Source organism: Sycon ciliatum, chromosome 1 (genome assembly GCF_964019385.1).
Source record: "Sycon ciliatum chromosome 1, ocSycCili1.1, whole genome shotgun sequence".
NCBI classification, from domain to species: domain Eukaryota; kingdom Metazoa; phylum Porifera; class Calcarea; order Leucosolenida; family Sycettidae; genus Sycon; species Sycon ciliatum.
This window is the reverse complement of record NC_088643.1, coordinates 54,436,965-54,460,807: the sequence shown is the minus strand read 5'-3', so window position 1 is coordinate 54,460,807 and position 23,843 is coordinate 54,436,965. Positions and strand designations below refer to the sequence as shown.

The 23,843-nt window shown below is 46.0% G+C and overlaps 3 protein-coding genes across 4 annotated transcripts in view; 1 reads left to right on the top strand and 2 right to left on the bottom strand.

Moving 5' to 3' along the window:
* On the top strand, window positions 1–2,692 carry LOC135831082 (large ribosomal subunit protein uL2-like). The gene is made up of 4 exons (XM_065343336.1): window positions 1–89; window positions 188–467; window positions 1,676–2,010; window positions 2,486–2,692. Exons 2-4 carry the CDS (start codon window positions 188–190, stop codon window positions 2,639–2,641), a joined length of 771 nt encoding a protein of 256 aa, XP_065199408.1. The 5' UTR covers window positions 1–89; the 3' UTR covers window positions 2,642–2,692.
* A 1,789-nt stretch (window positions 2,693–4,481) lies between these two features.
* Window positions 4,482–20,146, bottom strand: LOC135831077 (uncharacterized sodium-dependent transporter YocR-like). Its single transcript, XM_065343332.1, has 14 exons — window positions 19,871–20,146; window positions 19,668–19,779; window positions 16,934–17,117; window positions 16,427–16,538; window positions 15,427–15,628; window positions 14,974–15,033; window positions 14,526–14,628; window positions 13,614–13,763; window positions 12,910–13,046; window positions 10,729–10,820; window positions 10,065–10,211; window positions 9,410–9,459; window positions 8,380–8,500; window positions 4,482–5,301 (listed from the first exon to the last, which is right to left on the bottom strand). The coding sequence occupies exons 1-14, from the start codon at window positions 19,886–19,888 to the stop codon at window positions 5,041–5,043; spliced, it is 1,749 nt and encodes a 582-aa protein (XP_065199404.1). The 5' UTR covers window positions 19,889–20,146; the 3' UTR covers window positions 4,482–5,040.
* LOC135831075 (staphylococcal nuclease domain-containing protein 1-like) overlaps window positions 12,631–23,843 on the bottom strand; it is a 23,252-nt gene continuing 12,039 nt past the window's right edge. The window contains exons 25-28 of one of the 2 annotated variants that reach the window (XM_065343329.1): window positions 22,893–22,947; window positions 22,574–22,666; window positions 22,121–22,279; window positions 21,251–21,866 (exon numbers count right to left, since the gene is read on the bottom strand). In XM_065343329.1, the coding sequence (XP_065199401.1) occupies window positions 21,792–21,866; window positions 22,121–22,279; window positions 22,574–22,666; window positions 22,893–22,947 (382 nt within the window). In that variant the 3' untranslated portion in view covers window positions 21,251–21,791. Of the gene's footprint in view, window positions 12,752–21,250; window positions 21,867–22,120; window positions 22,280–22,573; window positions 22,667–22,892; window positions 22,948–23,843 lie in introns of those variants that run through there. The other variant, XM_065343330.1, reaches the window with a different exon arrangement.

Here is a 23,843-nt window from a genome sequence, read left to right as displayed (position 1 = left end):
TTTTTCGTCATGGTAACGATGCATTTCGGATTATTGCGCATGCGCTGAGCGGAAATCTTCCTTTCTTTTGGCCTGTCGTGGTCGGCGAGGTAAGCAAACGTAGCCATTGTAGTTCTGGGTTTTTCCTGGCCATTGGAGGCGAAGAGGACGTTTCTGATCCTGGACGGTCTGTGGACTTGTGTTTCAGATGGGGCGAGTAATTCGAGGACAGCGTAAGGGTCCCGGTGGGATCTTCAAATCCCATAACACCACCAGAAAAGGTGCTGCAAAGCTCCGTCGTCTGGATTATGCTGAGAGGCATGGTTACATCAGAGGAGTTGTGAAGGACATCATTCACGATCCTGGCCGTGGTGCTCCTCTTGCAGTTGTGACCTTCAGAGACCCATACCGTTACAAGCTGCGCCATGAAAACTTCATTGCCACTGAGGGCATGTATACTGGCCAGTTCGTCTACTGTGGAAAGAAGGGTGAGCAGATTACGAGCTTCCCTCTGAAAAAATTGAATACAGCTTGTGGAGACGTTCGTTTTGTGTCAATTTGTAGCTGTCACAATTGGGCAGTCTGTTCAGTGTTCTGGGTCAATTGCGATGCGGTATTCTACCCTCGATTGTTTATTTTGGAAATGTTTAAAAAATCATTAGTTTGTGGGAAATATTTTTAATAAATTAAAGGGGAAGTTAAGGCAAAAATCAAAATTTCACCAGTTGTAGTCTTCGGGGTGCTGAGTCGAATGGTCTTGGTCCGAGAAAGCTGAGACGCTCCCTTCCTACTTGAATCCCAATCGAACTCGCGCACTTCCACCGAAACTGGCTTACTGCGCCCTACTAGATAGGGATTTGTATGCAAAAGGTCACTAAAGGCGCCATTTCGTTCTTATAAAAGCACGGATGACCGCGATTGGCCCATATGTTGTAGTCTTTTGGACACTGAGTCGACTGGTTTTGGTCCAAAGAGGCTGCAATGCAGTGTTCCTCCTTTATTCCCAATCGAACATGGTTGAACAAGCGGTCACGTGCTCCTGGGTGCCCAAATCACCTGGTCACCACGCCAGCAGGCGACACCTTTCACACCAAGGTTCAACTCGAGTGACAGGACTGCACCCAAAAAAGGTCAAACAGGCTAGTAAGTTGTACCCTGCAGGCACGGTGACCAGGTGACTGGCGTACGCAGGAGCACGTGACCGCTTGTTCAACAATGTTCGATTGGGAATAAAGGAGGAACGCTGCATCGCAGCCTTTTTGGACCAAAACCAGTCGACTCAGCGTCCAAAAGACTACAACATATGGGCCAATCGCGGTCATCCGTGCTTTTAAAAGAACGAAATGGCGCTTTTAGTGACATTTTGCATACAAATCCCCATCTAGTAGGGCGCAGTCACCCAGTTTCGGTGGAAGTGCGCGAGTTCGATTGGGATTCAAGTAGGAAGGGAGCGTCTCAACTTTCTCGGACCAAGACCATTCGACTCAGCACCCCGAAGACTACAACTGGTGAAATTTTACTTTTTGCCTAAACTTCCCCTTTAAATGTACACTCCTTACTTGCAATCAGTGACATGCCAAGGTGCACTTTTGTGTCTCCACGAGTATCTTGTTGTATGTGCTAGTGCTGTTCACTCCTTTGGGAGATTTGTACTCATTCACATTATCCTTGTTATTTGAATCACTCTGGTGTACAGCCTCGTTGAACGTTGGAAACTGCGCGCCTTTGGGCTCTCTGCCTGAGGGTACCGTTGTCTGCAACGTTGAGGGAAAGGCTGGTGACCGTGGTGCGCTTGCCCGTGCCTCTGGAAACCATGCTATCGTGATTTCTCAGAACCCTGATGCTGGCAAAACCAGGATCAAGCTACCATCTGGCTCCAAGAAGGTTGTGTGCAGCGCCAGCCGTGCCGTCATCGGTATTGTTGCTGGTGGTGGACGTATCGACAAGCCTCTCCTCAAGGCAGGTCGTGCATACCACAAGTACAAGGTCAAGCGTAACTGCTGGCCTCGTGTCCGTGGTGTTGCCATGAACGTAAGTTATCACATTCCTATTCCTACTTTCCTCCTTAGTTTGTATAGACTTAGAGAAGGCAGCTATCACCTGTGCCTGTGGTGAAGTACAACGGTACCGTAGTGTCTTGTCTAATGGCTTGTTTGGAATACAAGCCTGGTTTTCAAGATGCACTGGAGATGCATTAACCTTGTTTTAATGTTGATGTACATCGAAATACCTGATCTCACTGACATCAGCTTCTACAGGAATACGTCCAGTTTTTAATACATACCTCTATGGTGCATCTGTATGCAACTCTAGCATCAAATTCATGTAATCAAGTAATAGATTACGAATGTCACTTCCTTTACCTACCCATGTGACTTAAATTTGCTGCTATTACGCAAAAAACTGGAGCGTGTTGAGTGCATAAAGCATTCTTTTTGTTGTCTATTGTGCAGTCCTTTCTGTGGTTCTCATATATTATTTCTTACTATGCTTTGTTCTCATGCAGCCGGTAGAGCATCCCCATGGTGGTGGTAACCATCAACATATTGGTAAGCCGTCAACTGTCCGTCGTAACACCCCCGCTGGTCGCAAGGTCGGTCTTATCGCTGCCCGTCGTACTGGTCGTCTGCGTGGATCGCGCAAAGAGAAGGACAGAGATTAAACATCTCATTCCACCCGACTTGCCAGGAAATAAATGCTTGAAAAAGAAGAATTTCCTGTGCTTTGGTTGTGAAGAGACACACTCGACCGTGTACGGTCTTGATGTATGTCTTTCCCTCGCTGTCCAGTTGTGGTTTAAGATTACCCTGCGGTAGTGGGATTCTTGCATGCAGACTGATGGCCGCATAACCATGATAACCCTCGGATATTGCACCTGTGTGGTTGCAGAATTTCACATCACATGACAACCCGTGCACATTTTTGCCATGTATTAAAGATATCAAAGCGAATATACCGTTAGCAACTGTTCGTAAATATTATGGCTGAGTTGGGATGCATTTTCAAAAAAATCTTCGGTGTTCAGGTGATACTGTAAATCAACGAATTTTGGCCGGTGAGAAACTCTGGCCGATCTCGAAATGAAACTTTTCGCTGTCATTTAACTTTGACCGATTGGGGTTTTCAAAGAGTAATCGATTGGTATTTGTTGCCCTCACATGCAGGCATGGCTCGGTCATGCATCATTTGCCTCTATGACAAATTTTGGCCTGCGATTTACTTTGTCCGGTTGGTACCCAGCGGCGCAATCAGCGAAATTAAATCGCCAGCGAGTGCATAAACAAGAATCTGGCCCATAGAAAAGAGATCACAGTTGCATACTAGTCTTGTTTATGGACTCTTGCTTACATGTACTTCGAAGTACTGGGTAGGCATGTGCAGTACGAGTACCGGCATGTATTTAACTGTACATGATGTCATCTGCGACTTTGCAAATCCATTCCTAAAATGCGATAATACTCATAAAAAGGGCACACTTCAGGAACATCTTGAAAGTTTGCGAAAATGCGTGGCCTATACACATAGCAATAATGACACAAAGGTGCAAGTGCGAGAACTCAATAAGCGTGACATGTAGTGTGACAACAAGAGACAACCACTGGACATAACTAACGAGGTTTTGACGACCTACATTACAGCCTATGTGTGAATTTAACTTGCTTCTGTATACATTCACACAAAGAAACCCAACCTTTGCAAGCAGAAGCAAATTAAATTCACTCTTATATTATGCTGTTAGGTAGGTCGTCAAAACCTCATCATTGCTACAGTATGTGTATAGGTCACGCATTTTCGCTGTTTACTTTAGCTATATTCTTCTTTGCGCTGTTTCACCACCTCCTTACTGTACTTAATCCACTGTTCCTGTTCCTTTTCCCTTGCCTGTATTTCACCTGATGAGAAGGCTTGAAAGTATACTTGTGAAACCAAAAACTTTCAAGATGTTCGTAAAGAGCCTGAAGTGTGTCCTTTTTATGAGTAATATCAAGAGTCCATAACTCTTGCAATTTCAATTTGGACTTCACGGAGAATTTCAAAGTTTTAGGAAATTAGAGGCCACATGCCACGTACTGCTCTTTTCTCTCCGAAACTCAACACTTGCAAGCCAGATACGGTATGAAATGTGACTGATGATTTTTTCTTTCTTTCATATCTGGCTTGCAAGTGTTGAGTTTCGGAGAGAAAAGAGCAGTACGTGGCATGTGGCCTCTAATTTCCAAAACTCTTGTTAATAATATCAAATTTTTAATAGGGCAATCCCCACCAGGCCTTTTACAGTGTACCCTAGGAAGCAAGGGTACTATTCTATACCCCTCTACCGTGGCCCTACTTGTAGGTCCTCAAGACAAGGGTAGCATGGGTACCCGACTACCCGTGCACACCACTAGTAATCACCGTGAAGTCGTGTATAAAGGCCGAGCGCGGCTTGACTTTTTGGGGGAATTTTTTCTGGCTAGCTTCTATTGGCTGTTGCCCATATATCCCTTGCACCAACACCATGATTCTCTTCTTTCTTAGCGTAGCTCGTATCCATATCCAGTGAATGGAATTCGAAAGCATTTAGCAGTAGCAGATTATCAGCTATATTTTTTATAGCGTAAGAAAGAAAGTCAAGTGGTGAACACTGGACTGAAAGAAATTTTGAAATAAGTACAGCAAGAGCAAATTGCATTTTACTGATTTATAAAATTAACATAAAAATATCTTTTTTTGTAAAACAAAATATCCTGAAGACCAATCGAATGCCTGGTTGGTCACACAGCTCATGAGCTTAGGATCCTAGAAAATAGAAAATGTATGATAGCTAAAATGGTATGTATCCTGTTATTAGGATAAATATTTTCATGGCCATGATCATTCAATGTTCTAAGGCAAAAGAGTTTTGAAGTGTACACACACACACACAGAATAAAGACAATGAAACAACGCAGCTAGCTATGAATTCAAATAGATTTGCATTATCGATATCAGTACAGTCCTAGCGGCATTTCAGGAACCTACGACACGGGTTTCACTACAATAACTAACAAAAGGGGAACTTGAACAACGCATTTGCTGACACTACAAATACGTGGACTGGTTAGCATAGACGACCACTCTGCTGTGCCCGCTCTCTGCCAGAGGGGTCTTTTCCGTCATGGACGAAACCAGCTTGCCAGTCGAAGAACCCGAGCGTATAAGAGTAACCTCAGCAGTGCCGGCAGCCATGTCACCTCCATCATCATCGTTCATATCAAACTGGTGGTAAGAGCTGGAGCCACCAGAAAACTTGTGGCCAAAGAAGATGTTCAAGGAGATGAGAACCAGAGCCCAGAAAAACCACTGCAAAGAACACAGAAATGAAACACGATTGATTGTAGCCTTGTTCGACGGTCTTGTTATGCTGATGGCAGTTCAAGTCTTTGAAACAATTCAACCAAATACAGTCAGACCTCGCTTATCCGGTCCTCGTTTATCCGGATCCCTCGCCATCCGGAAGAAAATCGCTGGTTACCGATGTGCAGCATATGTTATGCATACAACATAACCGGACCTCGCGATCCGCATACCGGTGCATGATTTTGTGTACAAACTGGTTAAAATGTGTACAAAAAGCTTCGTAGTATCCGGTAGCATGTGGCTTGCAGAAGCTAGAATCAGGGAGTTGTACAGGCGAATGAGGTCCTTGATCTGCTGGGTGCATGTGGACAGCACTCAGTTGCATGCACTTGTCATTTTTCTCGCTTGTTTTACATGTTGTGCACGCTAGTTGTACTGCATAGGACCCGTCTACATGTATGTACGATGTCACTGCTTTTGATATGCCACATGCATTATACAGTATGTGTGTTCAGTTATCCGGTTCCTTCGCCTATCCGGATATTTTTGTGGAAAACAGATGTGTGCGGTTAAGCGAGGTCTGACTGTACTCGAAAAATAAATTTATAATGGGAACACTGTAAAAGTCTGTTGATATTAATTAAGTACGTACTTACTTTCGTGGTCATACCCGTGCTACGTTTTGGGCGGGTACTGATTTTCGGGCCTGGCATGTGTGTGGTAGAGAAGTCATTTTTCATGTAAATGTACAATAATCATGCTAAGAGCTGCATGTGCGAACCACACCGGTACTTATTTCGGGCAGTATGGCTGAACTTGAGTTCAACAGACAGAGTCAAGAGGATGAAGGGGGTATTTATTCCCGTAGCTATGCAGAAGACGTTACTTCAGTAACGTCTGGCGCTAGCCAGGGTCCACACAGCTTTAATTTGGTGTTTGTTTGTGTGTTTGTTTGTGTCACGCCTGGCGCTATCCGTATCTGACGGCAAAAAAACATAGGATGTTATAAATTTTTCAATTCTCCTTTTTTTCAGGCATATCCTGGGATTCGAACCCGCACTATCGCCCTCCATGCATTCCCCCATACACTTCGCATTCATACCGTATCATTCTTCCAAGTTGCGTTACGTTATTATCTTGCGTTTGAAAGCCCTATTTGAATATTGCGGGAAGCTGTATGTGGCCAGCTGTGTTTGATGGTACGGTACGGTACGGGAGACGGTGTCGTATTACCCTCGATCGTACCTGTCCCGTCCCTATCCCCTACCGTACCGTGCCATCAAAGACGGCTGACCACAATGCATATAACTCAAATAGGGCTTTCAAATGCAAGATCACAATGTGAAACAACTTGGAAGAATTAGTATGTATGCGAAGTGCATCGGGGGATGAATGCAGGGCGCGCGATAGTGCGGGTTCGAATCCCAGGTTATGTCTAAAAAAAAGGAATTTTTTAAAGAATTTATAACATCCCTATGCTTTTTTTTTGTCTAGGTCATCAAGGCAAAAAAGCATAGCGTAGGGCCCTGAGCTTCCAAGCTCTCTCGTTTAGGGCAGGTACTTATTTACGGACGGTATTCGTACAGAGAACTGTGTATTCTACGTGTCACAATCGTATCATGTGGGTGGGCACACAATACAGGTCACAGTCGAACCCACTTTAAATAGGGGCCGTCCGTAAATACATGTATTTACTTAGAGACGTCTAACAGGCGTTTCTGGTGGATGGGTTCGCCTGCAAGGCGTTTCTCTAAAAAATACATTTCGGAGTGCATGCATACCATAGTCCATACCGCGTGTGTATACATGTACGTACATGATGTAGCACTGCTACAGCTAATGCAGGTAGGCGTTGAGAGTCTAGTGTTTAAACCGAACACAGATTCTTCGAACGAATAATCTATCGAATAATTTCGCCCTCCATCGAACGAATAATCTATATTCTATCATACACATGATGGCATTTTTCAACCTTTTTTCAGCACTTTTTAAGTAGTTTAAAATTTTTTTTTTCCTGATTATCAGATTTTGTTATGTGGAGGTGCAAAACCGGTTAACCTGTGCCGCCAAGAGTACATAACCCCCCAGAGTGTGCAACGCCTGATACAGCTCTGCATAGGGTCTTGGTCGAAAGTGGTCAAAGACCGAAAATCACATTCACTGCATCCATGTTTCCCTCGTATGGAAAGAACAGAAGTATTACTAGATACCGATAGGAGATTAAAACTTGGAGAAGAGTTTGAGAAGAAATACTACGAGCAAATCTACGCAGTGCAAATATCAGTAGGTACCCGGAAGAAATACTACGAGCAGATCTACGCAGTGCAAATATCAGTAGGTACTAGGTACCCGGGTCAGCACTGAGCATAGATCGTTTTTTTTTTCGATTTCTGATAATTCCTACGACTATTCGATTATTCGTTCACCCCACGAATATTCTAAATTATTCGATTATTCGATTATTCGTTTCAACACTAGTTGAGACGCACTACACTGCACGCGTCACAGCAGAGTAGACAGGGACACATGCTCTGTACTCCCAGGAACGACTTGTAGGTGTGATTTGGTGCGTTATAAACGAAAACTGTTCTCTCCAAGGGTCAATTTTGTATGGGTATATGTGTGCATAGCAGGGTGTTTATTATGAGTGGTACTTTCTGCAGTTTTGGGGGCGTTTCTGGGGGTGGGTGGGTGGATCAAGAAAGAAGCGCCTGTTAGACGTCTCTAAGTAAATACATGTATTTACAGACGGCCCCTTATAACGAACTCGCATATAGCGAATTCCGTATATAGCGAACCGTTGTTCACGTCCCTGTACGAACCCATACAAAATCGACCCGTTGTAACGAACCGTATCTTGAAGGGTAAAGCAAGTGTACTCATACGAGTAAAGATATGGGCCACATGCCAGTCACGACTTGCTGCTTGTATAGTGTGAGTGCCGTTTCTGTTAGTACAAACTTTGGCTATAAAGAACCAATTCTCCTGCACAATGGTGCTCCTTATATCAGGAGTCGACTGTGCACTGTACGGGTGGAACAACTTCTAACAGCTCTCTGCACCAGAAAAGGCAAAGCTCACCTGGCTGACTGCAGCAAAGAGTGTCTCACTCTCGTACGCCCACCACGGCGGGTCAGACTGCGACGCTTGATCGTACACCCACCAACCGATCATGCCGGCAGCTTCAATGGGATTGATGAACCTGTACAAGAAGGACACACATGTAGACAGCATGACCACCCGCAGCACTCAATGCGCACTGCACACACAAGTACAGCTGCGCTTGGTGAAGACTGACCCAAAGTGCAAAACTGGTGCTCTGAAACAGTTCTGGCTACATCACTCACTGCATTTGTAGTTTTTGTACATAGGCACGTCCAGCCACATCGGTACCATTTCCAGGGTGCTAAGGGCAGTGCAAGTCGAGGGCGGCAACTATGCCCTTTGGGTTGGAGTTCACCGAGTGCAACCGTACTACTACAGGAGCACAGTTTAGGATGGGAGGGGTTAGACTGCAGCACAGAGAAGGGTGCGACAGAGATGACTGCGGCAAGACTAGTGGCACCAATCCAGAGCAGGAAACCGTTGCCATACACCCCCACCAATAGCTGTCAACAGACCCGTTTCTGCAGCGGTTTCAAAAACAGGCCCAGCTCGAGACCGTCAGACGGGTGCCAGTACCAAGGCCCTGAAGGGTCAGGAACAGGCACGACAAATCTGAAGCACTGGAGCCAGTAATAAGCAGGATGAGAATCGTACACTGAGCCCTGCAGTGACAAGCTACTGTCTTCAACCTCGCAATGTGAGTCCTGGCAGAAATGAAGCATCTCATAGTAAACTGTACAGTGCATGCTTTAGAGTTGACATGCTCGCCATCATACCAAGGAGACGTTTGGGTCAAAAAAGCACCGCAGGAATTTATTTCGGGCTGGGGTTGAAAACTTCAACTGCCTCTCAATCCCGGGCCCCCGAGTATTCTAGGTTGTACTTATGTATTCTCAGAGTAGGGCTAATTCCAGAAAATACTGAAATTACTTTTAAAAACCTTGACTACACGAATATGCCAGTGCAAGAACAGGCGAAAACAGTCATGCACTCTTTTAGCACTCACGTCACAAGAAATGCCCAGAGAACCGGCAGCTTCCAGTCACCCATTCCGTACTGTAAGAGGCAGGGAAAAAATGGAAATGATTGAAACATCAGCTGAGTGCACTTGAAGAGTTTAGAAGCAAAACGCGACATATCCACTTGTGTGTGGGTTGCCTGCATCACAGGTCTCAACAAACGGTGCGATGAGGACCGGGTTCTAGTTGACTTGAGCTAGTCGCGGATGGAACAGGAGTGTTTGAGTGGATCTGGGACAGTTCACTCACAGACACTGCACATACCATCATCACATGCACGTGGGTGATGGTGCGCGCTGTAGCTTTGACAACGGGCAGATCGTTTCCTTGCCACGTGACTCCCGGTCGACTTGCTCTCAGTTCGTGGCACGTTTCTCTCGTGCTCATTCTTGACATTGTCCTGGGCTTGACCAGGTGCTAGTAGCCAGTGATTGGCAACTCCCTGCGATTGAGGTAAGACAAGAATGCTTCCAAAAATCGTGCTACACTCCCCTCCGAGGAATTGGGAGAGTGCTCCGTAGGGGGGGGGGGGGGGGGGGGAAGAAGGAGGAGGAGAAGGATTTCCTACCACTCTCCATTGAAAACAAATTGTTCGTGCTCCTGGAGCTCCTGGATTTTCTCACATGAAGGTCTGGTACTTACCTCATTCACCACTTCTTTGCGGAAGCGGTTTGCTCCGGCCATCATGTTGAGGCAGCCGTTGCCTTGACCAACGTGAGTGCCGTACCAGAAGACCAGAAATATCAGACACATTCCCGACAGGATGAGACCAAATCCCCATACAAAGTCCTGCAGAACAAGACAACAATGAAAGAGAGAGAGAGAGAGAGAGAGAGAGAGAGAGAGAGAGAGAGAGAAAGAGAGAGAGAGAGAGAGAGAGAGAGAGAGAGAGAGAGAGAGAGAGAGAGAGAGAGAGAGAGAGAGAGAGAGAGAGAGAGAGAGAGAGAGAGAGAGAGAGAGAGAAAGAGAGAGAGAGAGAGAGAGAGAGAGAGAGAGAGAGAGAGAGAGAGAGAGAAAGAGAGAGAGAGAGAGAGAGAGAGAGAGAGAGAGAGAGAGAGAGAGAGAAGAGAGAGAGAGAGAGAGAGAGAGAGAGAGAGAGAGAGAGAGAGAGAGAGAGAGAGAGAGAGAGAGAGAGAGAGAGAGAGAGAATTGTACATTAAAATACATGTAGACAATGAGAGAAAGAACACAGAAGCTAAGAAGCTAGCCAATCGCCTTCAGGCTCTGGGGAAGACAAACTGCTCAATGGAGAAACATGGGTCAAAGCATGGCAAGCGCAGATCACGATGAGGGGATGAGGACAAACCTGATTGACGAGCACATTGATGTTTAGGGACGAGGGCAATCCCAGCAGTGCAACCACAACAGCCACGCATGGCAAGGCATACTTCCGCTTGGCTGCAAACAGGGACACGATAGAAGGAGAACAGAAGACGGAGCACAATACTCAATAGTGACACAGCAACACATACCCAAAGTGCTCCTTTTGCGCTACAGTGGTATATGTACAAGTGTACTTGACGTATTAGAGAGGTTTTGCATTCCGAATTTCGCAATTATTTTCGGAGTGTGGCGGCAAGAGTCGAAAAAGTAGTCGAGCTTTCGGAAGTGTGGTGGCGAAAGTGCATGGTTTTCCGAAAATGGATTTTCGGCTCTTTCCTGTTTGGGAGCGCATATTTGAATATTTTTCATGTGTGTATTTTTGTTTTCTGTTGCTCTCGCTGATTATATTTGAAAAATTTCCACGTGTGTAGTTTTGGTTTTTGCTGGTTTTGCTGCTCTCACCATGTTGACTAGATCTTCTCACACTCCATCACACTCTATCTTCCTTTGCCATGGAGCCTACTGACAGTAGAAGACAGTAGTTTGTCAACCTCGTCTTCAGCCGTTGGATCACTCGGCCCACCATCAGTCCGTCCTCGTCTTCGAACCGCACCCAAATTCAGTTTGACCTGCCCATGGATTTGATCCTGCTCAGGCAACTCCTATTTTGTGCTCAACCCCTTTGTTCGCGGCTCTGTGGGATCCGAGTAGACTGCAAAAGTTCTAGCCTCATCTGACCCAAAGTTTGCTTCCACACGCTGCATGCTAGCTGCTGTTGGACCAGCACGCCTCAAAACCGAATTTGCAAGATTCGGACGCAAAAAGTTTTCGGTTTTGGCGCCTTCGACGCTCTCCATTTTGTTTTGCATGGCAATCCTTGGAAACGAAGTTGAATCAGATTTTCGGAATGCAAAACACTGAAAATGCCGTTTTTCGGCACGCACTTTTTTTCGGAAAGCACAGTCGAAAAACATTCCGAAATTCGGAATGCAAAACCTCTCTATTATCTCCTTTTCCTAGTTCACTGTCTCAACCATTTCGCTTTCCTCTCCATATTGCCTGCCTAGATGTTGTGTAGTCCTTCCTTCCTCTTTCTAGGCTCCGTTGTTTGCCATTGTTTTATCAGGTCATAATTCCGCTCAAACAGGTGAAGTAGAATAACAGCTACAGCACGGACTACTTACCACTCTGCATGTACAGGTTCCTGCACGAGTACGAGGGCAGTACCGCGGAATCCAGCCCGCGCCGCGATAGCGGCAAGGGCTGGATGAACAGCGGTACTGGCCGAGTATGAGTGACTGGAACGTGTTTCCCGTGTGCACCCAAGCCAAATAAAGAGATTCATGACAGACACACGTACACCTGCATTGTGTTTTGTGATTGTTTTTTGTACTTCTTGAAGTAGTAGTCCATAGTGCTTTTTTTCTCGTGGTGCCATTGACATTGTCGACTGGGCATCGGGCATTCTGGCTGTTCTGTTCCTACGGATTTTTCCCACGTCTTGATCGGAAACCTCGGCGGGTCTTGCAGGTTGCTGAGCATTGCGCACTTTGGTTGAGGCTCATCCGGCTCGTCCAAGATCTCCTTCGCGAGCGACTCCGCAGTAAAGGTTCCGTCTCTTCCTCAACTTTTCGGAGGAGCTCACTCACATTGCCAATATCGTTCAACAAAGGGGCTTCTTTTCTCACAGTTCCAGATCAAATGTTGGAGCGCCATGATGACAGTTGTGGTTGCAAACAGTCGCTCTTCTGCTTTAGTTATTTTATTAGTCAGCTCTTTTTTTTGATGTTTTTGGTTTTACACTTAGTCGCCCTTTCCGCGCAATCCGGTGCCTTGTATTTTATGAAACATGCGGCAAGTAACCAATGAAAGACCATGAAGTAGAGAGTCAGTCCAGTGGCTACTGCCCGTCATCAAGTGACGACGGGCAGTGGAATCCGTTCCTGCCCGTCGTCACTTGACAACGGGCAGTGGATCCAGTTCCATCACCAGTTTGAGCAGGCAGGACAGCGCTTTCCAGCACGTGCTGTTTGATCTGTCATTGGTCAACTCCAAGGCGACAATCACGTGACATACGGGAAATTCAAATTTACAGCACCACCATAGCATTCTGCAAAGGCTTCCCGATTTTCCTCCATGATTGTCTAAAGGGTTTGCCACTTACCACCAAAGTCTTCCAACGTTCGAATGACCAGCTCCATCTGTGCCACCATAGAGCTGAGGCCAGCAAAGACCAGGCACAGGAAGAAGAAGACGGCCAAGGCTCGCCCACCAGGTAGCAAGTTGTACAGCGTTGGTATCCTAAGCAGCAGAGAGAGAGAGGAATACCAGGAAGAGAAGTCAGAGAAATTCGGATCCTTCACTCTTGAATAACGCCGCCAACTGCAACTGAAGTGTGAAACACGGCACTGGCATGAACATTTCACGCGTACACCATGCTCAGCCCTTAGGTCGAATAGATCACTTTTCACTTCTCGCTGTTTTCGATGACTGTGTTGCAATTCCTCTTGATGCTCTTCGAAGTTCACCATTATTCCTTGCAAAGTGTACTATCATGTTGTCTGTTGCAAATAGTAAAGAAGTTCCAAACAAATTTTTTATTTACAACAACAGCAAGAAGGCTCCATTGTGTCAGTAACAACAAAACAATTCATATCCTTCCACACCATGGTTCTGCCTTGATGAAAAAAAGGTTTGACAGGCGCTTGATGAATTCAATACGCACCGGTAAGTTAGTCTGTTGAATCTTTTTTCAAAAATTGTGTATGCACGACTCCTTCTACATGGCCCATTGGATGTCAGTGATCCCAAATTCAATTTCCAATACTTCGAAGTAGTAGCAACACTACTCCCAATACGCATACGTACCATATGAACGTCAGGCCGGTGTTGGCTTCTCCGTTAGATGACAGGATTTTGACGATCTTCTTGAGGTCCTCCGGCTCATCTGGATTGAGATGTTCCTTGGCTACTTGGACGTGGAACACAGTAGCCATGGTTGTCATAGCGCTGACCAAACTGTGTACACAAAGAGTCGAGACATACAAGCAAACAGGCATAGGGATTAGGGACACATGACATTGAGAGTCAGTTGGTCAGACAGATGGACAGACGGACAGGCAGATAGACAGACAGACGGATGGACGCAAAAAAAATAAAAGACGCCACACAGCAGGAGCAAGGCAGAATGATGGCAGACCACTCTCGCTTTAGCCTTACCCAATGCACCTTCACGCCACGGTTTCTACGCTTTGCTGAAGGATGGAATTCTCTCCTACCCGACTTCTGCAAGGCAGCCTCTTTTGCAACAGCTAATGGCCTATAATGCTGCGTCATTTACTTCACGCATACATGTATGCCTAGGGTAACCTGCAACAAGACACATAGTCTGTGGGGACTTCCCTTGTAACATAAATACAATACAGTGAAGCCTGTCTAATCCGACCGCTCAAGGGACCTTCAAAACGTGGTCTCTGTAACCAGGTGGTCTCCTCATCCAGGGTCATTTGACTGGAAATAGCATCCCTTGGTCATAGTTTCAGTGGTCCTCTTGGACAGGTGGTCACCTTGACAGGCTTACAGTACATACAATCATGTACATGATACTGATGAATAGCACAAGTACACTAGTATCAGAGTTCTGACGATCCGTGTCTTCTTCAGGACTTTACAAATCTAACCTGTACCAGCTAGACATTCAGCTAGTATGCCACTGAGAGTGAAGGCAAGCCTGTTCAAGCTAGATTACGACACTGTACGAACGACACAACACAAACGTACCTGACCACGTTGTTGCACAGGGGTATTAGGCAGCCAAACTTGACAACTCCACTCTTGCGCGGCATGTAGATCGAATAGACTATGAACAGACCAGCCCCGGCACCTGCACGGCCACAAGCATATCATCAAGTAAAGAAAAACAACATCACTACTAGTGGTGACAGTCATTTTCTTCTCTAGACTTTTCCCGCTTGCATCTTTCCCTCAAACAATTGAATATCACTGCTACATTATAGAAGAAAACCATAGGTTAGTGGTAGAGCATTGCTGGCCATAGCGAGGGTCCCTGGTTCGAGTCCTGGTGGTGGCAGTCAACTTTCTTCGCCGTGCCGAAAAATGCTTGCATCTTCCTTCACGATGATGACAGTATCCTGCGAAAGTATCGGTAGAAGATCTATAATAGAACTACCCATGATATTATAACGCATCAATGCTAGGCAAAACTAACCTGTGTCCCAAGCATTCTGTGATATGGCATCCACCCACAAGCGAGCCTTGCCAAATTGAGCTGCAGCCAGGAAACACAAGTTGTAATACCAGACGCACACAAACACATCAGAATCCAAAACAATCTAAGCAGAGGCTCCAAGAGCACTATTAAAAAGACTGTTGAGAAAGTAGTCAACTAGATTGTCCAACTACTTGAACTTACACGGCCATGCAAGAATTACATCACACCCAGTCTCTGGGAGAGCGGTTTCACTGTCTGTATAGCCACGTGTACATGTAGGTCTCTAAGCACTAGTTGTGGGACACAGCACATGCACATGTAGGTCTAAGCACTAGTTGTGGGACACAGCACATGCACATGTAGGTCTAAGCACTAGTTGTGGGACACAGCACATGTACATGTAGGTCTCGAAGCACTAGTTGTGGGACACAGCACATGTACATGGCTTACACCATTCTGGCCGGAAAAGATACTTGACGCCCTCGATAGCATCTTGCAACGTCATAGCGTAGATGAAGGAGCCAAAGACGATGGCCAACAGGATCGGAACAAAGATCATGTTGACCTTCTCAAACGTGCTAACACTCCTCGAAATGATGAGCGCCACAAAGAGAACACTGCAGCAGTGAGTCAGGACGGGGTAGTAACTGTTCTGCTCGCACAAACACATGGCAACAAACACCAAGAAATGAGTACACTTGTTACAATCATCAGTTTCAGAAGAACCAGAGCCCTGGCTGAACAAAGGGTTTCAATAGGAGAGCAGTGGGCACAGTTACAACATATTCACAACATGCAAAGCAACGGTGTATCACCGGGATTTCAGGTGACCGGGCCAAATGGGATACTTGACCGGAAATGAACATTATTGATGAAAAATCCCGCTCTGCACGGATTGGGTGGGTGGGTCAATGTTTTTGAAATATGGCCTGACCGGCGGGACCGGGCGCTACAGCCTTGCAAATACAGTACACATTGTAGGCATAAGGCTGAGATGTGCAGGTGTCCCTCATTGCATTATGAATGCCATAACAAGAGAACTTAGATCCCCACTGAAAAAAGGACATTCCATCCAAAAATTGAATAGGGGTTCAACGATGGCCAACGCCTTCCCGGGTCACAAAAGGAGTTTGCTCTGCACCAAGTAGAACCTGATCTTGAGGGCGTGGTTTCCTGCTAAAATGCTCTTTGATGACGTCGGCAGTGCAGCGCCTACACACAGGTTTAGGTGGAACGTGAACAAGGAACCCAATTCCTGGAGCCCCGAAACATTCGTTATTCCCAAACTGCAGTGGGTGTGATATCTTAGAGCTAGTATTAGAATGTCCGTCTGCTCTCTTTGGTACAGGGATAGTTTTCTCTTTTCTCTTTGCACATACTTCTGGAGTACATCACGTCTGGTTCTGTGTTTTTATAAAGTACTGTCTGACGACCTTTTAAAAGACCTTACCGACATTGAATTGAAGATTTCCGTTGACGCTTCGACAGTTTCCGGTAGAGGGAAAGCAATGACGTGTATAAAATAGTACATGCACCATCCGAGCACAACCGAATAGTAGCAGCTACAGAAGAAAAAGAGGCACGGAGCACCCAGCAAAGCATTAAACACACGCGCATGCGCGCGCACACACACACACATGCACACACACACACGCGCGCGCACACACATACACACATGCACACATACAATCTGGCCTCACTGTGCATGCATATGCTTCCGAATCAATACAACCTGTAAGGAAGCAGTCTAGTCAAGTGGAATCAGCAACACAGTTATCAGTATGCATCCCCTCCACCCCCCCCCCCCCCCCCCCCCCACACACACACGTGTACCACACATGGCAACACACATAGAGCAGTTGAGGACGCTGCCAAGACATGTACTTCAGTCAAGCAAAGCGTATAGGTTATAACTTATAACTACACACTTAGTATAAAGTTTCCACACGGTTCGTACCAAATGCCCAGGTTGACCATGAAAACCCAGCCTCCGACCCAGCGATAGCCCTTGCCCAGCATCACCCCGAAGGACTCGACCGGGCCGCGGCGTGTGAAGCGACCAACACTGTACTCGATCAGGATGACCGGTATACTCCATAGCATCAGGAACATGAACCACACGATCAGGAAGACAAGGCCACCTGCACAAAACAGATCGTGCGCACATGCAGCAGTCCCGGGACGCACAAACAGAGCACATTGTGGCAAACAACAATTGCAATTTTTTAAATCACATGTGCCTTGAGTACAGGCTAATTCGCTGCACTATTGGTGCACTTTTCACCTGACGCAGTCAAAGCCCATTCTCACGTCAAAATCTTGTAATAAAAAACACCAACACAAGAATGATACACAGTACAGTTGCATACATAAGCGGGCAATGAAGCACTCACATGTTGTGTATGTACAACTGTACATGCACCGTCAACTGCTCATATGCCAGCTTCCAATTTTCGGTATACATGTACTAAAAAAGGTTGAAGAAAGGCTGCTTATCCCTGTTGGGCCGATATGAAAGCGTACGCATAAAAAATGTACCTTGAACAGTACAACGTTCCTTTGTCAGCAGGAAATTGAGATTATTACGTCCGAAATCTACATTGTACACGGGCCCCGTTGCGCAGAAGCCAATGGTATGATCAGATACGATAAGGTTTCTTTTTGAGGCTTACACAGGGTCTAGGGCATTCTGTGAGCAGCAAAATGTTGATGGTACACACATGGGAAATTTTTCAAGGAAGGAGTCTTTATCGTCACCAGCCTAGGTCAATATCAGAGACTGGTTCCTTGTGTTGCATTGGAGTGCAGTGGCAGTCGTGTTCGTTCTTTTTCAGAATGGTCATGGACATTGTTTGAGTACTCGAGCTCCGGGTCTGTGATCGCGTTGAATTGTCTCTCGTGCCTGTGTAGTTCCCTTTGTATGGCAATTTGGAAACCACCGTGATATCCTGCCTCTTCGTATTGCTTGAAACCCTTTCGTTTCACAGTCTCACAGCACTGACAAAGACCTTCGTTGAGCTCTTGCTGCTTTACTTTTTTCCTTCAAGTCACAGGTGATGCTCACTGACTTCAGACATTCTTCGAACACTCGCATCCATAAAGCTGTTGTTGCGTCGATTTCGGCATACATGCAGTCAAGAGCTCTTCCAGGTCCTTATCTGTTATCGAAGAAATTTTTTTGGCGGGTGGCTCCATATTTGGGAAACAAGTAGGTAGACACATCACAAAAAAGGTATTTTGAAAGTACAGTTGAACATCAATTATCCGACCACCACCTCTGGGCAGCGGGCCCTGGGCATGGGTTTGGGTAATGTTCCGGATAAGGAAAATCTCACCACAGGCCGATACCTGTGTTCGGTATATCACAGTATCCTGTATACAGTGGTACAGACAGCGAGTGCGCGCTGCAGCAACTAACTTTTCGTGCAAGCTCCCATTCGAAAATGCGTAGCCTGAGCCATGTGCGGTTCGAAAACTCATTCCGGATGATCGATGTTTAACTGTAGGTGCATGCCAAACAAAGTACTGTACCGCAAGAGCGCCCCATCTCACGGCAGTGCCCCACTTTGACTTTACAGCCAGGAAAAGAAAAATCCTACGGCGGAGTACAACTTCAAGTTGTAAGTTTGTACGGTCCGAGAACCGTAGTGTACTAGGGTCACACATAGCATGGTCTTGTGTGGAGTTTGCATCCGTTCAAAGATAAACTGAGAACAGGACTGCAGCACATACAATGGGTGTCAAAAGTATGCGTAGTATAACCAAGAGTACATAAGCTACCAAGACTTGGCAAGAGTGTGCAACTCCTGATACCCTTTCTATGGGGTTCGCTGACGGCGAAAACTCACATTGCGTGGTGTAGTGTTTCCGTTGCACGTTTCCAGCCCGCTTTTAGCGAGCAGCAGAGTAATAAAAAAAGCATTCCCTAACAGAAACTCACTGCGCGTATGCAACTCCTCAGCATGATCATGGCAGATATTCGGATTGTGCGCGCTATCCTTTGATGTACGTAGTCCAAAACGTACATTATTATAATTTATTGTATTTTTAATAGGGCATTATTATAATTTATTGTATTTTTAATAGGGCATTCCCACAGGCCTAAGGCCTTCTTACGGGGTACCCTATATGTACATGAAACACGTTATGGAGGTTTTAGCCGTTGGATACCCCATATGCAGAGCTACACATTCATGGGAGCCTATTTACACTTGGTTACTAGTAACCTACAGACAGGAGTCAGGACACGTACCACCTTCACAACACGGCCACGAAAGGACGAGGTGGTGAGGCGCTCTCGCGGTACTTGCGCAACCCACCTCATCGCAGCTGCACCAGGAATGGAGCGGTAGCGACTGGGTGCGCATGCACGCCACCCCTAAAATGGATGACGGGCATGCGCAGCCAATCGCCACCGTACAAACCTGACGCAGCTGCACTGGGCTGCAAGAGCTCACACAAACAGGTTTTCCTACATAACTAGTTGTAGGCACTTTATTGTGCCATCAATGCCACTGTGGGGAAAGTCGCTCATTGGCTGCAACCATGGATATGGTACGGTAAAACGTGAAAGTACATGTCACGTGAATCAAGGCTAAATGTACCGGTTGCACAATGGTTTAATGCACACCATGTGTTGAAGATACGGGTATATTACTGTACAAGCAGTCATGGTCATTGTTGAATCTTACCAGTATCACCTGCATTGTTCGCAACGATTCTTGGGAATCTCCAAATATTTCCAGTCCCCACAACACATCCCAGACACGATAAGCATAGAGCTATCGTATTGGAGAACATAGGCTGAATAGAACCAAGAGAAAAATCACTACAATAGTACATAAAGGGATATCAAAATTCCGAAATTCAATTTGACCTCCCCATTGCTTCTTACTGGTGGGTCGTGCGCCATCGTTGCCTCGATACAACTGGTCGCCAACTTCCACGGCCAGATGCTCCAGAGGTTTTGATGGATAAGCCTTACAAGTTCCTCTCTAGAGGATTCGGACTCCTGGCATCGTACGGTAAATGTAGCACCTGTAGCCAATTTAAAAGCTTTGCAGTACTCTCACACAGCCGACATTAATCTATGGAGTTCTGGACACATGGTGGTAGGGAAACAGATGGTTTGAAGTTTTTTATTATTTTGTTGGCGCTAGTGCAACTAGTGGCAGTGCCGTAGTGGTGGACAGGGACGTCAAGCTACTACATGTTGTAGCTATCTCAAAACTCGTGTTGGTCCACACTCCACAGACTCCATCATTCAAATCCGGGGCTGGCTGGCGTCTACCAGGTCTACCATGGTCTACAGTACAGGTCTACCATGGTCTACAGTACGGTATAGCGGTAGCGCATGCAAGACGTAGCATGCATGCAGGTGTAGAAGGATACCGTGGGACGTGGGATCCATGTGCATGTGTGGAGTATATGCACGCATGTCGTGACTCATCAAATCATCAGCTTGCATCTACACAATGATTGTGTGTATATCGCCATTGCATATTGTCGGCTAGCTGTCATCACGACATCAGATCATGTCATGGTCACATGTGTCTGGATCGAGGAGTCAGGACTCAGGAGTTACGCTCGTGAGACTCATATGATCAGATCTTCTATGATAGATCACATCACATTCACAAGCATTGAATTAAATATTTGAAGCAAGAGTACATGTATACGCAACCCCATATGTACTCTTGATTGAAGCAACCACCACACAGCACAGTCTCTTCCCTGTTCCAAGCCAGGTAGGGATGAACAACAAGTCATACAATCATACTCTTGGTAGTAACAATGAGTTCAGAAGAGCTTGGGGTATTCAGGACCGGCGGCAGCAATTTTTGGTTGGTCCGGCCATACTGTAGCCTTTCATACTTTGTGTACGGTACGGCGAGTAACCATGACCTCCTAGATCCTCAGCAGTACACATGTGTCAGCTGCCAAAAATCTGGTCTGGCCATGCTGGGCTGACCAACCGGACCAGTTCTACCGTCCCTGCGAAAACCAGGGAGTCGTAAAGTACGACGCCCTGGCGAAAACTACTAGTACTTCTTGAATGGATTTCATGCATAAACTATTACTTGGCCCCCTACTGTAGAGATGCTGTAAGAGTTGGATACGCATGTGTCCATGCGCACTTGTGACACAGGCGCAGGTCATGTCAACGCCACAGGCTTCACAGTTTTTTTCGCAACCACCCTGGGAACAGTGAGCGGCTCAGCCTGTCTAGAACCTCCGCCATGAGCCCTGCCACTGAACTGAACACACATGAGGCTGAAGCTCAGTGAAATCTGACAATGGACAATGGCAGGTGTTTGCGAGGAGGAGATAATTTCGCAGTTCCAAAAACAGGTTCAATGCATGCAAATTTGAATTCCGGAAAGAAAATTATGCGAAAATATCAGGATACTAGAGCTAGAATTAATTGATAATCTTTTACAATGATTGTGAGCCAGTGAAATGAAGAAAATAGTTTCACAACACATCGTAAAATGAAGATGATGAAGTAGTGGCCAGCTGAGAAGCTGGTCAACTCTGCTGGCAAAAGGGTGTGGGAAATCTATACACAGTGTAAAAAGGGGGAAAGAGAGAGTGAGAGAGAGCAGGGAGCAACATGCGGTATAGGCAGCAAGCATCCAACACGATTCACCGCCAAGACCACAGGAAATAGCACAAGCGGCCAAAGAATCACCCAAGCTTTCCTCGCAGAGTTCAGTATAATGGGAGAACAGCTACAACCAAAATAAGCCCACCACTAACCCAGTATCGTGGCCCTTTATATCAGACATGTGTCCGACCGTTCGACAGTTTGAATCTTAGCTGGTTCTGCTGCGATATCCAAACTCATTGGCATCATCAGCAGTCACATCGCCATACACCCACATTGCCACCTAAACAAACAGACAAAAAGAAAGGACAAATTACTATAAATATATTGTTCACTGGTTCGAGGGAAAGACGCAAATATGGTGTTAGCGGACATTATAGTGTAGCTTGTAGCTCCTTGGTCCTTCTCTTTGCTTTAAAAGTTATCAGAAAGACGGATAAATACATTGATTGATAGAGAGCGAGAAAGAGAACAAGGAGGAGGAGGAGGGTGAGGATGAGGAGGATGGGAAGAACACAGATACGTTGTCAGACTTACTCGGTCAGTGCGTGCCTTCTGTTCTGAAGCAACATAGTCAGAAACAAGCTTCTCCAGCCGCTTGTCACGACGCTTATCAACGATGATGAGACCAGCGAGTAAGAGACGTTTGCAAATGTCGGAGACTTCGGCGCCGCTGTCATGCAGGCTAACGTATGGCTAAACATAAAAATAATAAAGCATGGAGAAACACAGAAGTAAACAATGAGCGGATTGCTGAAGCAGGATAGCTCATTAAATATACCACAATGATGCAGCACTAAAAACTGAAAGTACCCAAGCACATTTCAAATAAAGCCTCACATACTGCAACACATTCGTATTATAATTTATATATTAGAAAGGTACACACAAGCCTCCTCAGGCCATCAACGGGCAGAACCAGAACGTGCACAAGATCGACAACGTACATGCTACCAAGCTCAAATCAGCATTTAAAAAAAAGTATCTCACCGTTCCTTGCACACGATACTCAACATTCATGTCCAATTCTTTTCCTTCAACGGCAGACTGGAAGGCGATAAGTGAATCCTCCTGCCAGTCCTCCTACATACAGACAGCAGGTGGAGAGTGAGGGAGGGAGAGAGAGACAAATGCAAAATCGATGAGAATCCATGCATTTGCAGAAATGTTCACACTTCGAGTCATGCAGCATACATGTCATCCTCCCTATTAATTTTCACATACACAATATAGGTTGTGGAGCCACACCACACAGCTAACTGCCATGGACCGATAATTGCTATAAACGTATCAAGTTCTTCACTCTTACCTCGGGCGGAGGGCGTGCACACGCGAGACTGAATAGTGTGGCTTGAGCAGGCAGGCTGTATGAATAGAACATAAAGACAACGTGGGTGAACTACATGTATAAGGCTGTACCAAGAGTACATAATCAAGCGTTTGCAACTGTGGTAGAGGGTCCGTGCGCGGCGCACTGCCTTCATCACGCTCTGAAAGCATGCACTCAAACCCACAATTTCTCGTACCAGAGCATCCGCTTTTTTGCTCGATTCGTGCCAGTACTGATGTGATTTCTAAATTTGGGCGCGCGAGCTCCAGTTCCGTACGAAAGTTCATTTCAAACCAGAGGGAAAATGTGGTGTGTTTGATTATCCGCAGTGCACGGACTGCAGCTGAATGATGTAATGAAGGCAGCGCGCCGTGCATATGGCCCACAGAAAAGAGATCACAGTTGCGCATACCGTAATGTATAAAAGCTGTGCTTATTCCTGTAGAAGCCAATGTCAGTACTAGGCCTCTATTCGAACCACGTATCTCTCTGTATGTCAACACTAAACCAGGCTTATGTGCTGACAGTGTATCTTCAAAATCAGACTTCTATTCAAAACAGGCTTCTCTACAAGACACTATAGTACTCTTCTTTACGGACTCTTGGCTGTACAAATAGAACATCGAAACAGTGTGGGTGAATACATGTATAAGGACACAACTTAGCACACCTGGATGATTCCCGCGCAAATTGCACTGCTAACATGGCCAGCCCCCCATTGGCCACATTGGCCACTGGTAGTGTGCATGGACTGCAAAGTGAAGACGCTGATCTTAGCCTCACAAGAGATGGTTGATGTGAATCCATAACTGCAACACATTGATTGAGCTAGCACACCCAAGCTCTGTGACTCCCCAACTCTATGTCGTCAACAAAGCCAGTCCTTATAAACGAGGAAACGGCCATGGCGTGTGCAAAGGAAAGAAAAAA

Excerpts from the sequence above, each read along its gene's own strand:
- LOC135831082 (XM_065343336.1), top strand. The coding sequence starts at position 188 with ATGGGGCGAGTAATTCGAGGACAGCGTAAGGGTCCCGGTGGGATCTTC. Across the intron at positions 468-1,675 it reads CGTCTACTGTGGAAAGAAGG|CCTCGTTGAACGTTGGAAAC; the intron begins GTGAGCAGATTA and ends TCTGGTGTACAG. Across the intron at positions 2,011-2,485 it reads TCCGTGGTGTTGCCATGAAC|CCGGTAGAGCATCCCCATGG; the intron begins GTAAGTTATCAC and ends GTTCTCATGCAG.
- LOC135831077 (XM_065343332.1), bottom strand. Across the intron at positions 13,764-14,525 it reads CTGTGCAACAACGTGGTCAG|TTTGGTCAGCGCTATGACAA; the intron begins GTACGTTTGTGT and ends TTGTGTACACAG. Across the intron at positions 13,047-13,613 it reads ACCGGCCTGACGTTCATATG|GATACCAACGCTGTACAACT; the intron begins GTACGTATGCGT and ends TCTGCTGCTTAG.